Source organism: Drosophila miranda, chromosome XR (assembly GCF_003369915.1).
Source record: "Drosophila miranda strain MSH22 chromosome XR, D.miranda_PacBio2.1, whole genome shotgun sequence".
Classification (NCBI taxonomy): Eukaryota; Metazoa; Arthropoda; class Insecta; order Diptera; family Drosophilidae; genus Drosophila; species Drosophila miranda.
Window position 1 is genome coordinate 39,236,077 of NC_046674.1, and position 20,616 is coordinate 39,256,692.

General features: G+C 47.7%; 1 protein-coding gene across 6 annotated transcripts in view; it reads left to right on the forward strand.

Moving 5' to 3' along the window:
• Nucleotides 1-722: 722 nt before the first annotated feature.
• LOC117186319 overlaps nucleotides 723-20,616 on the forward strand; it is a 29,959-nt gene continuing 10,065 nt past the window's right edge. For 3 of the 6 annotated variants that reach the window (XR_004471418.1, XR_004471420.1, XR_004471421.1), the window contains exons 1-2: nucleotides 723-5,358; nucleotides 5,433-10,893. Coding sequence is in view for 1 of the 6 variants with exons in the window: in XM_033386948.1 (XP_033242839.1) it covers nucleotides 5,638-6,825 (1,188 nt within the window). In the remaining 5 variants the exon portion in view is untranslated. Of the gene's footprint in view, nucleotides 12,913-20,616 lie in introns of those variants that run through there. The other 3 variants (XR_004471422.1, XM_033386948.1, XR_004471419.1) reach the window with 3 other exon arrangements.

Genomic DNA, 20,616 nt, shown 5'->3' on the forward strand with positions numbered 1-20,616 from the left:
GCTCTTCCGCCCCAGAAACTCCCTTCTCGGTGACTCGCAAAGTGAAGTCCCCAGGTACTCCAGGGCCCACCACAAGCTCCACTGTTTCGAAGACCAAATCGGTCCTGTTCCAGTCGCCGGTCACGCTTAAGGTGCTAGCGCGTACGCAAAGCAGCCCAAGCGGCTCTCGACACTCCCTTACAATGGCTCAATCCGCCGCCACTGCCGCAATGGCTAAATTCGAAGCAGCCTCACACAAGCTTATGCATTTCGGAGAGTGAATAAACCTTCCCAATCCTCGCACTCCATCCGCCTCGCCATGTGGGCCGAGGTTGAGGCAGAGCATAAGAGGGAGGAATTATTGGGCGTCGGGCTACCGTCTTGCTGGAAAGTGATCTCGGATATGGGGAAGACACATTTGTCTATAAAATTTGACAAAATGGGTTCCCAAATATTAAGATAATATTCTTTCTTCAACCAAAAAGGAGCGAATTCCAGGAACCTCAGTAAGGTGATACCATCATAAAAGAGACCAATTCGGGATCGCCCGTTGGAGAAGCCACATCCAACGGAAAACATAAAAACCAAAATTAATTTTTTTAAGTGAAAATAAAATAAGTGAAGAAAAATTCACAAAAGTGAAACACCAAAAAAGAAATTTTCCGCGCGATACATAAACTATAAAACGGGAAACAAAAACCCCAAAGTGAGAAAGGAAAATAAAAAAAACCAAACCTACGAAAGTTAAAACAAACAAAATACCTATTTAAATATTTTAAAAAACGTATGCATAGGGAACTACGCAGACATAGTAGGGACCCGAAAGTACTTCGCGATCCTCCAAGTCATTCGATACAAGATTGTCGGAAATGCCGATACGGCATTGGAATCATACAACATTCCTCTGAATTGGAACGCTATTTCCAAATGTTTGACAAGAGAGACCTGAGTACGTTAGAGTACCAGATGACTATGCTGGTGCAAGGAAATCAACAGTCAGTGGAAGATTATCACCAAGTTGTTTATTAGCAAATGTCACTGATTCTAAATAAAATAGGTTGCATGGAATTAGGAAGAGAAGCAGAACAATTAATGACCAAATTATACCGCGATAAATCATTAGATACTTTTGTCAGAGAACTACGAGGAGATCTTCCTCGATTCCTGGGTATGAAAGAACCAGTAGACCTCCCATCAGCTCTACATCTTTGTTTAAAAATAGAAAACCAGAACTATCGTTCTAATTATGCTAACGCCAAAACACCCACTATTAGATTTAGGCGATCAAACCAAAAACCAATTCTAGCACCCCGATCAAATATCAATTATAACAACTTTAGGCAACCTCCTCAGTACTACCAATATAATCAGTACAAACATTCTATTCCCCCCCGACAAAACTATGATTACCAAACACCACAAGTTACACAGAGTTATCCCCGTCAACAATTCCCTCTGAATAACATACTAGAAACGTCAATTACATGAATCGTCCGCATTTCCAAGCAGGAAACGACCCCCAACAACTCAAAATGTAAAAATTTGTAGGATTTATTATTTCCAATAGAGGCATAGAAACCAATCCTGCAAAGGTAGAAGCCATTTCCAAGTATCCTTGTCCGAAAATATTAAAGGATCTTAGATCCTTCCTAGGATTGTCCTGTTACTATAGAAGATTCATAAAGGATTATGCCATGCTATCTAAACCACCTACCTCATTATTAAGAGGGGACGATGGTCGCGTATCTAAAAACAACTCGAGCAAAAAAAGCTTTCAAAAAACTCAAGAACACCCTCATTTCGACAGAAGTCATTTTACAATACCCAGATTTCAATAAAGAGTTTCAACTCACAGCAGATGCCTCAAATTTCGCATTAGGAGCAGTTCTCGGACAAAATTAAAAACCAATATCCTTCATTTCGAAAGAAGAAAGCCAAAAAGAAGAAGAGATCCTAAAGGTTCACAATAGGGCCCACAGGAATGCTGTAGAAAATCAAAAACAACTCATCGAAAAATTATATTTTTCCAAAAATGAAACAGAAAAGTTCCACTATAGTAAAGCAGTGTCAGATTTATAAGGAAGTAAAATACGACAGACACCCCACTAATCCCGAAATCGTGGAAACACCAATACCAATATATCCAGGTCACACTATTCACATTGATATTTATTCCACAGAAATTAGCCCAAGAAAGAATCATCAAATCCAAATCCTGCGGTATAAACATACTCTCGAGTACTTATATATGCGGAAGATGTTAAACTGTGTGTCCAGTATAAGGACATTTTATTTCATTCTCGCTTACAATCCGATCTCAATAACTTTCAGTCATGGTGTTGTGCTAACTTGTTATGTTGGGTGTTTCCTTCATTCTCCACTCATCTCATGACTATATTTGGTCATGCGCTGGGCCACTGCCGGCCCGATCCCGTCATCCCGCTGCTCTCTATTCGGGGTCCTCTCCTCTCATCTTGGATCTCCGAGACAGCTCCCCTCGGGAATTCGCCGCATCCGGATATCCCCGGATAACGGCCGTTAGTCCTTAACCCTGTACCGCCCCCTGCGTGTGGGAATACATTTCCTCACACTTCCCCCTTTCTTTCATTGGCGGAAAACCCCGATGTTCCGCGTCCCGAATCTAGGGATGTTTCAAAAATCACGCGCGATCGGCGCCTTGTTCTCGAACCGGGTGCACCCTGGCGCCCTCCCTCGGCCTAACCAGGTTCGGTGTTGCCGTATATCCCCGCTGCGAGCGATCGATTTGTTCCTCCCTCGTCGATAGCTCGTACGGCTGGCCACACCTCGCGCTTGATGGGCTGCCACCGCGGGTTGTCCGCCGGTGATCCCATCTGGGGCCACGATGCCTGACGCTGCAGTTCGGGCTGCACCTCCTGCTTGGTGGTGTGCGCGTCTCGTCCTGCCGCATGGCTCTCGCGTTTCCCCTCCCTCGCGCGTTTTTTCGTCGGGGCCGGTTCCCAGCTCACCAATTCGAGGTCGCTCTCTGCCTCGCTGCACCACGACGATACCACTGGGGATATCGTCGGTCCCATCGATCCCGCGGTGGACACCAGCGGTGAGGCCAGAAGCTGCAGCTCTGGGGATCCATTTCTTCGTGCCCTTCTCCCTTCGCGCTCCAGCCGGTATGCATGTCGCTGGCTTTGGGTATCGGCCGCATAAAACCCGCGGCGCATCAACTTGCGTTGTTCGGTCAGGTAACGCATCAAATGTTGCTGCATCACACTTTTCCACTCACGTTTTCTTTTCAAAAATAACTGATCTCGTGCTGCCCCCGCCTTATAAGGGCTCGTGCCGGTGCTCACCGTTCTATGTAACGGTGCTTTACATGGGCCCTTTGGACGGCTCTCTTTTGCCTTCCAGTTGGATATCTTGTTTGACCCCGTTTGAAAGTTATCCGCGTCTCTCGCCGCGTTAACCCTAGGGTGCCCCGGGGTTTCGTTAGCTTTCCTCTTATTCTTTTTGATTTTGCTCGACGTCGTGTTGTTTGGCGTCGCCTTGAATCTGGTAAGCCTCCCGAGTTCTTGGGTTCCTCATCTCACCTTGCCTTCTCTTCTAGCCCGTCCTTTGGCCCCAGTCCAGGATGCAGACCGATCTTCCAGCTCGTGATCAACAGGTCCTCCGACCTCTCGCCCGTGCTGCTAAACGTCGGCCCGCCCGCCCTACAAGCCAGGAAAAGCCAATGTAGGAGCTGACTCTTTGTCCAGAATCAAGGAGATAAACTCCATTACGACACAACATAGTTCCTCCGAAAGGTTAATTCATAGTATGGAAATTCTAATAAATGCTTTTAAAAACCAAATCTTTATTATTCCAGGAAACGAAAATAATTACAAATTAAGTATACCATTTCCAACATTTCATCGACATGAAATTAAACAAAACACATTCACCGAAGCTGATTTATTACAAATATTAAAAAAATACCTTAAACCTTCCGTTATTAATGGAATTCAAACAACCGAACACATTATGGGACAAATCCAAAAAAAATACCCATCAAATTTCTTCCAATACAAAGTTAGATTCACTCAAAGTAGAAGATCTAAGTAAGGAAAGCCAACAAGAAGAAGAGATCCTAAAGGTTCACAATAGGGCCCACAGGAATGCTGTAGAAAATCAAAAACAACTCATCGAAAAATTATATTTTCCAAAAATGAAACAGAAAAGTTCCACTATAGTAAAGCAGTGTCAGATTTATAAGGAAGTAAAATACGACAGACACCCCACTAATCCCGAAATCGTGGAAACACCAATACCACAATATCCAGGTCACACTATTCACATTGATATTTATTCCACAGAAATTAGCCCAAGAAAGAATCATCAAATCCAAATCCTGCGGTATAAACATACTCTCGAGTACTTATGTATGCGGAAGAAGTTAAACTGTGTGTCCAGTATAAGGACATTTCATTTCATTCTGGCTTGCAATGCGATCTCAATAACTTTCAGTCATGGTGTTCTGCTAACTTGTTATGTTGGGTGTTTCCTTCATTCTCCACTCGCTTCATAACGGGACCTGGCCGGGGGCGTGATCTCATGACTATATATTTGGTCATGCGCTGGGCCACTGCCGGCCCGATCCCGTCATCCCGCTGCTCTCTATTCGGGGTCCTCTCCTCTCATCTTGGATCTCCGAGACAGCTCCCCTCGGGAATTCGCCGCATCCGGATATCCCCGGATAACGGCCGTTAGTCCTTAACCCTGTACCGCCCCCTGCGTGTGGGAATACATTTCCTCACACTTCCCCCTTTCTTTCATTGGCGGAAAACCCCGATGTTCCGCGTCCCGAATCTAGGGATGTTTCAAAAATCACGCGCGATCGGCGCCTTGATCTCGAACCGGGTGCACCCTGGCGCCCTCCCTCGGCCTAACCAGGTTCGGTGTTGCCGTATATCCCCGCTGCGGGCGATCGATTTGTTCCTCCCACGTCGATAGCTCGTATGGTTACTCTTGCGATCCGCTCGATAACGGGTAGGGTCGCTTTTCTGACTTACTCGATACGACGTAGGGTTGCTTTTACGATCCACTCGACAAAGGGTAGGGTCGCTTTTGTGATTTACTCGATACCGCGCATCCCGCAGCGTGCGTACTCTAGTTCAGTCTCGCGAATTGCTCAATGGACTCGGAAAAGTCCTATTTTCCTCGTTGTTCCGGTTTGTTTGTGTGTCCGATTGCCCATTTCGCCCATCCGCTGGTGCGCTGGCCTTCCGGTGGCCTTCTCCCGCGCTTCCATGCCCGGCCGCCTGGCCCCGGATGCTTCGGGTAAGTTGTATTCTCTCTTTCTCGCCTTCCGCCGCATCCATTCATACTTTATCGATCATTTCTAGCGATGTCCCTCTGCTCTCCTGTTAAAAGGTAAATACCATGTTCTTTTTCTGTTTTGTGCGTTTGTTTTATTTATCATTCATTTTTTTTCCTCTTCTGTTTAGTGCGTTGCACGGAACACCTCCTGCCGGTCGGTGGACACCGATAAGCGGTACGCCCCCGGTACGCCCCCGTCGTTGGCCAGGCGCTTCACCCTCCTCGACGTGGGTCTCATCCGTGCGAGAGAGCGCGTGACGACGGCTGGCCACTCCTCGCGCTTGATGGGCTGCCACCGCGGGTTGTCCGCTGGTGATCCCTTCTGGGGCCACGATGCCTGACGCTGCAGCTCGGGCTGGCGCGCCTCCGCCCGCTCCCCTGGGCACGACGTTTGTCGGCCTAGCTGTGGCCTCTTGGTCTGGCCGGGTTCCGGCCATTGCCAGGGACCTCGCTCCCATGGCTCAGGTGAGTGGTGTGCCTCTGTTGCCGCTTGTGTGTCTTCCATCTCTTCCGCCGTCCTTGCACCATCTTCTGCTACCGCCGCCCCCTCTGTCGTGTCGGGACTCGTCGCGTTCGCCGGCCTCTCCGCGTCGTCGTCTGCCGCCGCCGCCCTTCCCGTCGTTGTTGGCATCGTTGCCTCGGGCGAATCTTCGGGCATCACCCCGGCTGTGGATGCCGCCGCTGGGCCTTCCGCCTCCGGTGGCCGTCCTCGTTGCCTCGGATCCCGCTCGTTGCTGGCGCGTGGAGCCTCCTCCCACAGCCGAGCCTCCTCCGTCTCTGTCTCGGGCTGCCGCGGCGCTGGCCCGGAGGCCCACGATATATGCAGTGTCTGCACGTGCCATAGCATGCGAACGGCACGAGGGCGGCTCGCTACGGCCCTTGCCAGTGCTGCTGCTGCTGGCCTGCGTCTTCGATCGTGGCCGTGCCTCCTGTGGGTCGGCCTGCCGTTGGTCTCCTTGCCGCGTTGTCGACCTCCCCCTTTTTCGCGCCGACGACTCCTCCTTCTCGGCCTGTCCCTTCGAGCTCGTGGATGCCCGCTTCGATGGCCGCCCCTCTCGCGTTTGCTGGCGCGTGGCTCCTCGCGCTTGGTGGAGTGGGGCTCCTCCCGTTTGCTGGCGCGGGGCTCCGCGCGTTTGCTGGCGCGGGATTCCTCGCGTTTGCTGGCGCGGGACTCCTCGCGCTTGGTGGAGTGGGGCTTCTCGCGTTCGCTGGCGCGGGGCTCCGCGCGTTTCCTCTTGCTTGGTGGTGTGCGCGTCTCGTCCTGCCGCATGGCGCTCGCGTTTCCCCTCCCTCGCGCGTTTTTTCGTCGGGGCCGGTTCCCAGCTCACCAATTCGAGGTCGCTCTCTGCCTCGCTGCACCACGACAATACCACTGGGGATATCGTCGGTCCCATCGATCCCGCGGTGGACACCAGCGGTGAGGCCAGAAACTGCAGCTCTGGGGATCCATTTCTTCGTGCCCTTCTCCCTTCGCGCTCCAGCCGGTATGCATGTCGCTGGCTTTGGGTATCGGCCGCATAAAACCCGCGGCGCATCAACTTGCGTTGGCTCCAATGCCCTGGACTCGGACCCGAGCTTCGGCTCATCTTCGGAATCCCACCTCCGAGACCACCTCGTCCGTCAACGCACCTCGCAACACGCTCCGTGGGGTAGTGGCGATCGGGTATCCCTTGTTTTCTTTGCCTTTGTCCAGTTTCTAACGGTTGATGAGCTAACTCTTCCTTTTCTCTCCGTAGGTCCGGCTTTATCCGTCCGCCTGCCGCCACCTGCTGCTTTAGTTTTAACAGCTTCTTAGTTTTACCGATTTTAGTTGTAAGAGGATTCCGGGTGGCCTTATCCTGCGTGGCATTAAGTTGGGCCACTCGTTCCCGCCCCTGTCGATAGTCCCTGTCCTGCGTGACACGTCCACCTTTCTCTGTCTGCCTCGCCTGTTATCCCGCCTTGTGTGTTGGCCACGACTTCGGTTCCAGGGCTTGTCCTAGGGGTTCCCTCACCGGACTGTGGCTTCAGGTCGCATATATGGGCAGTCCGTGTACGTTTCTCGCTGTCCTTCCTCAATTTACAGATGACTGGTGACACGAAATCCATTATTGTGTAGGGACCGTCATACTTTGGGGCCAGTTTTGCGGCAAACCCTTCGGCGGCATTGGACAGATGGTGTTGCTTGGCCCATACCTTGTCTCCAATCCTGGGCTTGCACGCTCTCCTCTTCAGGTTATAATACCTCGCTTGGTCCTGCGCCGCTCTTTCGAGATTCCGCCTCACCAGTTGAAATATTTCTCTTAACTTGGTCGAGTTCTCGTCCGGTGTGAGCGTGCCGTGCCCTGTACCGAGCACTTCTTCATCATATATGGCCTTTGGTAGCCTCGGCTCTCTCCCCTGGGCAACGAACGTTGGCGAGTACCCGGTGGACTCGGTCACCGCGGAGTTTACTGCCAACATCACTTCTGGCCATTTCTCATCCCAATTCCTCTGGTCCCCTTCGGTGAATTGAGCTATCACAGTCTTTACTGTCCGGTTAGTTCGCTCTGTCGGGTTTTCTCGACTGGTGAATTAGACTCCATTATCCGTGATCACCACCTTCGGCACGCCGAACCGTGACACGATGCGTTCTCGGAACGCTTTCGTTAGTGCTTCCGCAGTGGCCTTCCTCAATGGGACCAATGACGTCCATTTCGAGAAGTGGTCCACCATCGCTAACAGCATGGCATTCCCATGCTTTGACCTGGGAAGGGGGCCCACGAAGTCCGCACACACCGTCGCCCACGGCTCCTCTGGCACTTGTGTTAGCATTTTGCCAGCCGCCTGCAGTTGACTCGGTTTTTAGCGTATGCAGGCCTCACACTTTCTCACATATGTCCTCACATCTCGGTGCATCCCCGACCAGTAGTACCGGCCGGCTACTCTTTCCATTGTCTTTTTAATGTCTGCGTCACCCGCCTTCGGCGTGCTGTAGTTCTCTCCCATGATTCGTTCTCTTAGGCCCTTTGGGACGCATAACTTCCACGATGCTATCTCCTCGTCTCCTGCTCGGTGCGGGATATGCCGATATACCCTGCCTGCCTCCTCTACGTAGTCAAGATACCTCATCGGCTCGTTTCTCATCCTCTCCTTGACCTTTTTAATCCATCCGCACTCTGCCTCGGGTTCGTGTCCAGCCTCTGTTTCCTTTTCAGTGGTTCTCAGGCATCGCTCCGCCTTTGGCTGTCGAGACAGTGCGTCCGCCACTATGTTCAGCTGCCCCTTCCTATATACCACTTCGAAGTCGTATTGTTGCAACTCCAGTGCTTACCTGGCGATCCTCCCCGTTGGACTTTCGATGCTGTTCAACCATTTCAATGCCACATGGTCGGTGACCACCTTGAAACGGTATCCCTCCAGATAAGGCTTTAGCTTTCTTATGGCCCATACAATGGCCAGGCATTACTTTTCCGTCGCCGAATAGTTCTTCTCTGCACTATTCAGAGTTCTACTGGCGTAAGAGATGACCTTTTCGCCCTTCTCCGTCTCTTGTGTTAGGATCGCCGGATCCGCTGTCAGCCGACTCTTTACGTCCTCGAACGCTTGCTGCTGTTTCGGCGTCCATTCCCATTTCGCCTTCTTCTTCAGCAACGCACTGCAGGGGGGCTGCACCAACGTGTCGAATCCGTTCACGAATCGTCTGTACCAGGAGGCTACGCCTAAGTATCGTCGTAGTTCCTTGACATTCGCCGGCGGCTGCAGCTCCGCAATGGCCGCCACTTTCTCGGTGCAAATTCCGTCTTCCGTTACCAAATGCCCCAGGTATCGCAATTCTTTCCGAACAAATTTTAATTTTTCCACGCTTAGGCGCAGGTTTCCGTTTTTCAACCGTCGAAAAACTTCCTCTAGGTTTCGTTTGTGTCCCTTCTCTGTACGGCCGATGACAGTGATGTCATCCTGGTACTTAGCCGACGCGGAGTGGAGTCCAAACGGCATCACTTTAAATTGGAACAGCCCCTTGCCGGGCACCGTGAACGCGGTGAACTTCCTACTGCTTTCCTCCAATGGTATCTGCCAATACCCGTCCTTCAAGTCCAAGCTACTAATGAACCGCGCCTCCCTGAGCTGGTCCAAAATGTAATCAATTCTTGGCATGGTGTATGCATCCTTGATGGATTTTGCGTTTATCTGTCGGAAGTCCACGCATAATCTCCACTTTCCTGTCTTCTTCTTGACCATCACGATGGGCGCACTGTACGGGCTCCTTGATGGCTCAATACACCCTCTTTCCAGTAGTTCGTCCACCTGTTGGTTGATTTCGGCTTGCATCTTGGGATTCTTGGGGTAGTAGCGTTGTTTGATCGGCTGGGCATCGCTCATAGTGATCGTGTGGGTGGCTATGTTCGACACTCCCTTCAATTTTCGGAAATCCTCAAACTCGTTCGCCAGGAATTCCTCGACCGATCCCTCCTCCGCTCGCTATCTGCCGGTCTCTGGCTCTGAGGCTTCTTCAGTGGACTCTAAGACCGCCACTGACAACTTCTCTTCCAACCGCCCATTGCAGTGGCCTCTCGCAGGGATCACAACCCTGTGCCCCGCACAGGTCACCTCTGCTCCGACCGCGGCGATAAAATCCCATCCCAGGACAAGCGCATCGATCACTCCCGGGAACACGAGAAACGTGATTGGGACCCTCTTGTCTCCGAAGGCCAGCTCCACCTCGATCTGGCGATTGACTTCACGGCAGCGTCCGTCAGCCAGCCGCACCAGCTTCCTTGTTTCTTTCTCTCGCCTCTCTCCCTCCAGCCTGCTCGCCATTTCGCAGCGGTATCGACCGTGGCTTTCCAGTCGCTGCCCGCGATCCTCACCACCGCCGACAGCTGGACATCCTCCACTGTGAGTTCTCCTACGAGTTTTGGGGGGCTGCGTCTTGCGACCCTGGCCCGGCCCTCCGCGGCTTGGGTCGCGGGGCGTTTCCCGCTTCCTGGCAGCACTGCCAGGTCAGGGCTCCTATCTTGCCGCACCTCCAGCAGAACGTTATCGGCCGACCATTGCATGCCTGTGCCCAATGGCGGTCACTTCCGCACCGTCGCACAGTGGCGATTTCGACGAAAAGAGGTGGCAAAAGTCTGAGATTTTTTTTAGCGCTTTGGATACAAGAGCTTTCAAAAATCAAACCTTCAAAAAATTCAGACTTTTAGTTTAGAAGATATGAGCACTCAAAGCTGAAAATTTTTTCAGTGCGCACAATTTTTTTAAACTTTTATTCAAATACTGCATCTTTCAGGTGGAAAAAAAAGTTAACTATGTAACGTATGATTCTGTTTTTGGTATCTTTTATAAGTTGCCTTAATTCTTACGAAAACTTTTTAAAAATATGGTTAGTTGCATAGGCAGTTGTTTAGAAAAGCTTGTTTTGCAAACCATCTAAAAATTAGGCTGTTTTTTAACTTTGACTGGACTTTTAAAAAATATTTATCTAAATTTTCCCGAGATTTTTTTTTTATATGTTCCTTGAACTATTTATTACCTAAGTCTAAAAGCCCTTTCTGCGCTTCGGAGCCGTTCGGCTTCTATACGTCTACCTTTTTCTACCTTATTTCTACCTTTACCTGTCTTCTTTACCAGGTTTTGTAACCTGCTTTTTTATATGTCAAAGGGTGGTACCTACATATGTGTATATATTGAATTAATTTTTAGCGCAGCTCTATAGTCTTATTTTGACTTTTAAAGGATTCAGTTGCTTATAAGCCAAAATTAGTTATCGGATTAGTTATTTTAAAAATTATTAGTTATTTAGTATCGGACAGCACAGAGCAGCATACAAGTACAAGAAAGAAAATTATTTGTGTACATTAAAAAGAAATGGGTGATCTCACACCGTAAGGTTGAATCGTTTAATAGCAAATACGCAAGCTGGCTAATTGGAAACAGCTTGCTATATGATGGACCGTCCACGTCCACAGGACGAGCAATAGGAAGACCAACAAAAACCCTGGATAAGTGTTCAGATTACACTAGAAAGCGAAAACTTTTAGATGCAACATGTCGTATAGATACGGATCATTTATCGGAGGCACTGTCAATTAAATATACGAACAACAAGGAAAACAAGAGGGCGCAAAAAAATAGCATCATCACGCCACCGAATTCACAACCGAAGTCGTATACCGATGACGAGGCTTTGGCGTTGTTTTTAGACTTGGGAATGTCTAAGGAGAAGTATTTAATACTGCGGTATTCCTTACAGCAGCATCAAGTCTATGTTCTTCCTGAATACAAACAAATTACAGATGCCAAATTGATGGCAAGGCCGGAAGAAAACTTAGTGACGGTTGAATCAGCAGTAGTAAAACTTCAAGACCTGCTGCAACATACTACGAAACGGCTGATTAAAAGCTTACCTCACCATCAAATTGACAGTCTGCCACCAAATCTCACATTGATCAGCAAATGGGGCTGTGATGGATCTTCTGGGCAAGGTGAATATAAGCAAGCAATATCTACAGACGATAAAACTATTACAGATTCTAACATGTTTATGGCTTCTTTTGTACCACTGCGGCTTAAGTCGGATACATCGGAATATTGGAAAAATCCTCGACCTTCGTCTGCTCATTATTGCCGTCCTATATTATTCAAATACGCCAAGGAATCTTCGGAACTAATAAAATCCACTGTAAGTGATATTAAGAATCAAATTTCAAATATAAGACCGTTTGTACAAAAAGTCAACGAAGAAAAATCCATTAGTGTCAATTTTTAATTTTTCCTTACTATGATTGATGAAAAAGTTCTAAACGAACTTACTAATACTAAATCGACCTTGAAATGCGCATTTTGCAAAAAAAACACAGAAGGAATTTCAAAATTTGGATGATTCCATAATTGAAGAGGAATATTTAGAATATGGCATTTCCCCATTACATGCAAGAATTAGATGTATGGAGTTTATTTTAAAGCTTGCATATACCATTCCGCGAGAGGGGGAATCTTTTGACAACAGCACGCCAGCCAACGAAATACAAAAGACTAGGAAAAAAATTATTCAAGAAAAATTCTTAGACAAACTATCACTGAAGGTGGACTGCCCCAAACAAGGATTTGGAAACACAAACGATGGAAACTCTTCACGGACATTCTTTGAGAAAAACGAAATTACTGCAGAAATAACTGGGGTGGATATTGACATTATCAAAAGATTGGGTGTCATTTTAAATATTTTAAACTGCAAAGAAAAAATAAATACCCGCAAGTTTGGTGAATATGCCTCGAAGACTGCAGAGCTGTTACTGGAATAATATCCTGAAAATAAGCTAACTCCCACGCTTCATAAAATTCTGGCACATGGTCAAATTTTAATTGAACATCAGAGCCTACCAATTGGAGAGATGTCAGAGGAAGCCCCGGAAACAAGAAACAAAGACTACAAAAAATACAGGAATATGAATACGTGCAAGACATCACGAATTAAGCAAAACCAAGACCTTTTCAACATGTTGGCAGCCTCTTCAGATCCATATATTTCATCCATTAGATATGTGAGATCACAAATTAAATCGACAAGCAGTTATTCTTCAGAAAAGATAAGTTTATTAGATATTCCTCCCACTAAACAGGAAGTGGAGGATTATTTTACAGAAACAACAAAATTAAACCAACTTTCAGATTAAAAAAAATAATTTTTATTTAAATTTTTTAATATTAGGTTTAGTTGAAAATTAATTAAAAAATAATATATTATAGTAAAAAACACCATTAAAAGAAATTTTCGATAAAAAAAAAAAATAGAAATTGAGCATTTTACATTGGAAAATATGCACCGGCAACAACGGTCAACTTTAACCCATTATTGTGAAGCTTTTAGACACTGTAGCATAATGTACTTAAACAGATAAAATTTTGAATGATTTTTCTTTCAAATGCAGTTTGTTTCATGAAGTTATCTCTATTTGTTCAGAAGTTATTAATTTAGCAAGCTGAAACGGCGGAATTCACCACTGTGCGTAGGCACGCTTGGGCGGGGTTTTTCACGAATCCTCCCTCTATATTAGTGTTGAAACTATCGTCGTGCTGCACCTCACCCAACTTTCTCTCCAAGGCTGGTTCTGAGCCGGCTGCTGAGTCGTCCCTGCAGAGGCAACATATCTCCGCTACCGCCGGCCGCGTAAACGGATTACTCGCTTTCGCCTTGCTCGCAGGGCATTCCCGCTGGAACTCCAGCCGATCCCTCTCCAGTGCCTTAAATTCGTCGGCCAGTGCCATCATGTGATCCATCATGTGATCTCTGCACCTGTGCGGCCGGATGAATATCCTTAAATCGGGCACGCTGTTGTCCCTGATGAGCTCCAACTGCTCTTCAGGCGTGCATTTCAGTGGCCGCATGAGGGTTGGCATTTCCACCATGTAGTCCTTGAATGGCTTTTCCCACTTCTGCTTCCTTAACCTCACCTCCTGGAGCAATTTCTCAAAATATCCCCTCGGAAGGAAGTATGCTTGGACGCTAGTTGCAAAGGCGTTCCACGATTGCCACTGCCCGACCCTTTAGCAGCTCTGGCATTGCGCGTGGAATCAAATTCAGGTCCAATCCGTACATGTCGGCTGACCACTCGACCTCGCCGTTCCGTAAAACCGGAATGACCAGGGAATGGACCTGCTTGGCGACGTGGGCAAAACTCGATCCAGGCGGTCTCGTGGCCTGTTCGTCGGGTCCCCGCCGCTGATCCTCCCCTGCTCTCCCCACTCCCAACCAGTGTGGGTTTCTCGAGCTCCTTTGCTCTGGCGGTGCCGGCCTGATCGGCCTCTCTCCACTCTCGGCCCGTGGCCTGCTGGGCGATCGGCTTTTTACCGGGACAGCCAGGCTCGCGATGAGCTCCTCTTGGGACTCGGTTGGCAGCGTCAGGCGCTCTTATGGATCCGGCCGGTCCTCCATCTGCGCCGAGGGCCAGATTTTGCCCGCCTTCATTTCCCAGCCTTCGAGCGCGTCCGCATACTCTGTAGTGGCCAGTGGAAGCAAACCCAGATTAAATTCCCTAATAATTTCCCAGATACACAGCAGATTCAAATCATGCGCCAACTGGATTAGCTCGAACGCCAAGGCTTTAGGTTAGGTTAGGTTAAGGCGGTAGCCGGGAGGGGGGGGGATAAGAGCCTCCCGCCCCCAAGCTCACTTGGACCTATAAAAGGTCCGTTGTGTTGCCGCATGGGCATGTGCCCCTTCGCGTTGCCCGAACCGTGAGAGCATACTACTGCAGGTTAAGGGCAGTCCCATCCGGTGGCTTGGATGTATTTGGACAAGGTCCCTGGTTTGATTACGGACAGGTCCGAAATGTCCGTGAGGAAAGCGGCCCCGAGAATACGAAGACGACGATTTCCAAGGGCTGGGCAGTGGCAGAAGAAGTGGGGGACCGATTCCTCCTCCTCCTCGTCGCGACAACTCCTGCAGAAGTCGTTATGAGGGATTGACAGTCTAGACGCGTGAGTGCCGATCTGCCAGTGTCCCGTAATGGCTCTAGTAACTGCAGAGCACTGTGCTCTGCTGAGTTTATACAGCTCTGCTGAGCGCTTCTTCGATCGATATGGCCATATCAATCTTGAGACTTTACAGGAAACGGTTTGCTGCCATCTCCTATTGGCATTTTGCTCGAACAATTCGTGCGTTAGGAGCCTGCAGGTAGCCAAGGGCATCGCTACTTGCTCCCTCTCCGGTAGGAGAGGAATCGTAGTACCCTGCCTGGCTAGCTCGTCGGCGGCGTCATTCCCCTCGATGTCCCTGTGGCCGGGGACCCATATAAGGAAGAGATCTAACTGCTCTGCGATCTCGTGCAGAGACCTGCGGCAGTCATTTACAGTCGCTGAGTTCGACGATATTGAGCCTAGAGCTTTGATAGCTGCTTGGCTGTCCGAGAAGACGCACACTAAGTGCGTATCTAGAAGTAATTTGGAGACAATCGAAATGGCCTCCTTGATGGCTTCAACCTCCGCTTGGAACACACTACAGTGATCCGGGAGCCTGAAGCAATGACTGATGTTCAGCTCGCTGCAGTAGACTCCGCCTCCCACGCGGCCGTCTAGCTTTGAGCCATCAGTGTAGAAGTGGACCGCATTTGCAGGTCCTGGTTCGCCCATCTCCCAGTCCTCCCTAGATGGGATTGATACCTGGAAGGGCGTCGAGAGGTGATCACTGGAGATACAGTAATCTGTCCTCTCTGGTAATTGCGGGAGTCTCATCAGGATTCCCGAGTGCCCAACCGCGGATGCTTTCCACAGTCTGGCTTCTCTCATTCTGAGGGCGGAAAGTGTTGCCACCTTCTTTCCCATGAGATCCACAGGGAGGAGGTCCAGCACAGTATCCAGGGCTTCCCCTGGAGTAGTGCGTAGCCCGCCAGTTATGCATAGCTCTGCCATGCGTTGAACTCTGCTGAGTTTATTGAGGCATGTCCTTCTGTCCAAGGCTGGCCACCATACCACCACTCCATAGAGCATGATTGGTCGTATGATGGCGGTGTAGAGCCACCGAACTATATAGGGGGTCATTCCCCATTTTAGTCCGATGGCTTTCCTGCAGGTATAGAGGGCCACTGTGGCCTTCTTTACTCTATCCTCTATGCTCAATTTCCAATCGAGCTTTCTATCGAGGATTAGGCCAAGATACTTGGCGTTGTTGCTGAAGACTAGCGTTTCCCCACATAGTCTTGGGGGAATCAGTACCGGAACTTTGTACTTCCTAGTGAAAAGCACCAGTTCCGTTTTAGACGGGTTGACGCCTAACCCGCATTTGTCTGCCCATTTCGACATTTTCGTGAGAGTACTTGTCATGCACTCACACAATGTCTGCGGAAATTTTCCGGACGCCAAGGCTTTAGAAACAGCTACTTCGAATTTGGAGCTTTAAATGCTTAAATGTTTTTCGTCTCTCGAGACCGAATTCCGTGGAAGGGTCCCGTTAAAGCTCGACTATGCCGCTTAAGCCGACAGCGACGGTGGCCACGCGGATCAATTCCATTTTTCTCCCAAAACACTTCGGTTGTGCCTGTGCAAATAGTGCCAAATTGTAGTGAACAGTCCACGTGTCCCTGTATTACATAATACATACCCAATTACATAACTGCAAGATCAGCCAAGCTATATTGTGTGGTGAAAGTGCAAAGTGCTACGTAGAGAAAAAGAAGGTGATTATCGAGGAAATTAGGTTTGGTACATTCGCTGACTTCCGAATCTATTACAGAATCTCTTGGTCACTGGAGGTCTGCCGTGCTTTGGCGCTCTCACGCCTAACCCCCATTTAAGTCTGCTAAAATGGTGTACAAGATGTGAATCCAAGAGCAGCAATCGAAATCTAGGGTGACCCGTGTCTTGGACAACATGTGATCATCGAGTCGTGAGTACGAACATACCCGCGAAATAGCAGGGTATAGCAGCGGTGCAGAGCAATGAAAGGGAGAGCGTGATAGCTCACACGCCAAGAGCGAGCTTTCGTTCGAAGAGAATTCGAGTCTATGCGTGCGTATGCACACACATATAAACGTGCATTAATTTGATCATCGACATTCTCTTTGCTTTGTCTTGTTTTTTTGTTTTGCTTGCATTCTTTGTTTGCATTTCAATTAATTTTGACTTTAAATGTAAAATCATATAGACATATACATATATATTAAGGACGATCGTTCCTATAGAATCAATTTCTTTATCATATTATATATTAAGTTCATTTCCTAATCAATTCAATGTTAACCCTTGATTAACTCTGGCAATGTCGGCCAAAATATCATTCTTTAATTCCTTACTATTTTTATATAATTAATATTGTTCCACAGCTACCGAAGCAGTTCATTGGGCCCAACGAGCTCGTCAAGGAAAGTGTTTGAATTTGGTAATGACCATTATTTCGTATTGAATTGAAATGTTGACCTTCGTGAATAAAAAGCCTCAGTTTTATTATGAATTGTACTTTATATTCTTAGGTTAATGAATCTTTTGTTATATGAGGAATCTCTTGAATCTTGATTAATAGAACCATTTTGAGTTAACATGAATTTTTAATAAATAACCACGATTCTATCTAAGTACATAATGTCAATAGTACATCGTGTGTAATAATGTAGCGGTAGTTACGTTAGGGGCCATGCCAACATCGTTCCACGCATTGCCGAAGGTAGGGTGGGTATAGAGGAACTAGTGATCTCCTACACCTATGATCACTAGATTAGATACGCGACTACCGGATTCCTTCTTGCCATCTATGCTGATCGGGGATTGATTACCTTTGTTGTTTTTTTTTCTTTTGTTTCGATTAAAGTAGAGTCTGTGTAAGTGCACTTAATTTTTATAATATGGCGAGCACAAGGAAGTATAGGGATAGGAAAGACCCCGACCCCATCCGGCGAGCTGAGCCCAGAGCGCAGTATAGTGCACTAAACCCGATTCCCTTTCCTGCCGAGGCTGCAATGCCAACAATACTTAGCCAACCGTGCCAGTACATTATAACTGCGGTTCCTCTCCGTGCTTCTCTACCCATTCCATGAACACTCTGCGCATCTCGGACAGCGTGCCTTTCACTCGAAGCCCGCACGCCTGGGTACATTGGACCAAATCCTCCTTCCTCAGCGAATGAACCCATTGTCGGCTCCTCATTTTTGCGCCCTCGAGATGCCACGCTCAGTAACGCCCTTCCCAAATGCATTCTGTCTTTTACTTGTCGTGAGGCCCCACGTTGGGCGCCAGTTGTGACGAACCGTTTTGTTCCGTCTGATTCAGCTAGGCTGGCTCAGCGGTCGGTGGGCTCGCCGCTACAAATTTATAGAGTTGCCCCGACGACTAGTAAGAATGCACGGGTTAGGTTTTGTTACTGATATGACAATTACACTTTATTGGTATCTTAGGGCTATCTTATGCTAGTCTGCCTCCGGCGCACAGTGGCGATTTCGACGAAAACAGGTGGCAAAAGTCGGAGATTTTTTTTAGCGCTTTGGATACAATGAATATTCGCATCTAATAGAGAATTTTCCAGAGCTTTTAAAAACCAAACTTTAAAAAATTTAGTTTAGAAGATATGAGCACTCAAAGTTGAAAATTGTTTCAGTGCGCACAATTTTTTTAAACTTTTATTCAAATACTGCATCTTTCAGGTGGAAAAAAAAAGTTAACTATGTAACGTATAATTCTGTTTTTGATATCTTTTATTAGTTGCATTAATTCTTAAGACAATTTTTTAAAAATATGGTCAGTTACAAAGCCAGTTTTTTAGAAAAACTTGTTTTGCCAACCAACTAAAATTTAGGCTATTTTTCAACTTTGACTGGACTTTTAAAAAATATATCCTTAAACTTTCCCGAGAATTTTTTTTTATATGTTATAGCCTGCATATTCATTCATAATCAACAACATAATAGAGGTAGCGATAATCCTCGATACGAGATTTCAATGTTGAGCAGAAATGCTCTGGGGAATCTTTGCGTTTAATAATGTACTACACGATATAGACAATTCGAGATTTATTCATTTGGACTTCAATCAACTTAAACTTTAATCTTAATCGCGTATAGAGTACAATGTAATGGGTAATACGGGTTTAAGCGCGGCCGGCTGCAACTGCTAATTGTCGTTGTGATTTCGTCGACACGCAAACGAAGACTCTTCATGGTGATCGGAGACGAGGTTACGCCGCCCTAGCATGAAACGACGCCGTTCTCCGAGTGGGCAATCGCAGTTAGAGCGCTCTCACTCTCTTTGTAGTTTAACCCTTAGAAAACCGTCCATGCCGCCCCCAATACTGGGACCAGTATTAGAAACCAAAGGAATATGTGAATGCTCTGTGAATAAATAAAGTGTTCGTTATGGTACATGTATGGTCGAATGGAGCTAGCAACGGTGGTAGGATTATTCTGAGGTCTGTGGCAACGGTAGCCGACATAGTTTAGAGACCGATTGTTTGTATACGCCTGATGCTGTTTTAACAGTTGCGACTCTGACTAAACTGTCAGCTCCAGGGTGAACTTCTATTATCCTTCCCAGTTTCCACTCGTTGGATGGCAGTCGGTCATCCTTGACAATTACTAGATCGCTGACTTGTAGATTGTCGGTTTCATGTCGCCACTTTGGACGGGCTTAAAGATGTGATAGCCAATCCGAACTCCAACGCTTCCAAAATTGCCGGATCATTTTCTGTCCTTCCAGAAATTGGACTGTGAGTGGAACATCCCTTGTCGTTACATCCGGCGGAGCTAATAATGAATCTCCAATAAGAAAATGTGCCGGGGTGAGGACAGCTAGGTCCTCCGGCTCCGCGCTTAGTGGACATAATGGCCTGGAATTTAAACAGGCTTCAATTTGTGTTAGCACGGTAGCAAGTTGTTCGTAGGTCATTTTATATCTTGAAAAGGCTCGATAGAGATGTGTTTTGACAGACTTTACATTTGCCTCCCAAAGGCCTCCGAAATTGGGACTATGCGGTGGATTAAAATGCCATTGGACGTTTCGGGCCGCTAAAGCAGGTATTACAGTTGTGGGTAGCTCTCGTTTCAAATGTATTTGCCAGGTTTGAAGAGCCCGGTCGGCACCAATGAAGTTCGTGCCGCAGTCGCTATACATGTGTTGACAGTAGCCCCGACGCGCGATGAAATGTTGTAGGGCCATGAGAAAGTGTTCGGTGGTTAAGCCCGTGACCGCTTCAAGATGAATTGCCTTTGTAGCCAAACAGATGAAAACTGCGATATACGCCTTGTAGTTTGTGTGTCCACGGAATCTGGATGCTTGAATTTCGAACGCGCCTGTATAGTCCACTCCGGTGGCGATGAATGCACGAGTTGGCGGATTGACTCTATGTAGGGGAAGATCGGCCATCAATTGTGCTGCTGGTTTCGGTCGGTGACGAAAACATCGGACGCATTGTCGAAGAATGCGTTTGACAGTTTGTTTTCCGTTGACTATCCAGAATTTGTGTCGTACAGTGGCCAGCGTTAATTCGGTGCCGCCGTGGAGTGCGAGACGGTGGGCATTACGCACGACGAGATCGGTAAAATGATGATGATTGGGAATGATCATTGGTTGTCGCTGGTTTATTGGAAGGTGCATTGCATTTCGCAGTCGACCTCTGACTCGTAGAATTTGTTGGTCATCTAGAAATAGGGATAACTGACACAGCTTGTGTGTGCCCGATAGTGCCTTGTTTCCCTTCAACCTCAATATTTCTGTCGCGTAGACCTCCTGTTGAATGCTGCGAAACCGTAGAACATATGCCATGACTGATATTAACCTGTCGTATGAGGACGAGTTTTGGATGAAGGCTTCTGGAGCCTCCGAGACTTGCACAGCATTTTGGAACAAAACTGATGGTTTCTCCTCGATTATAGT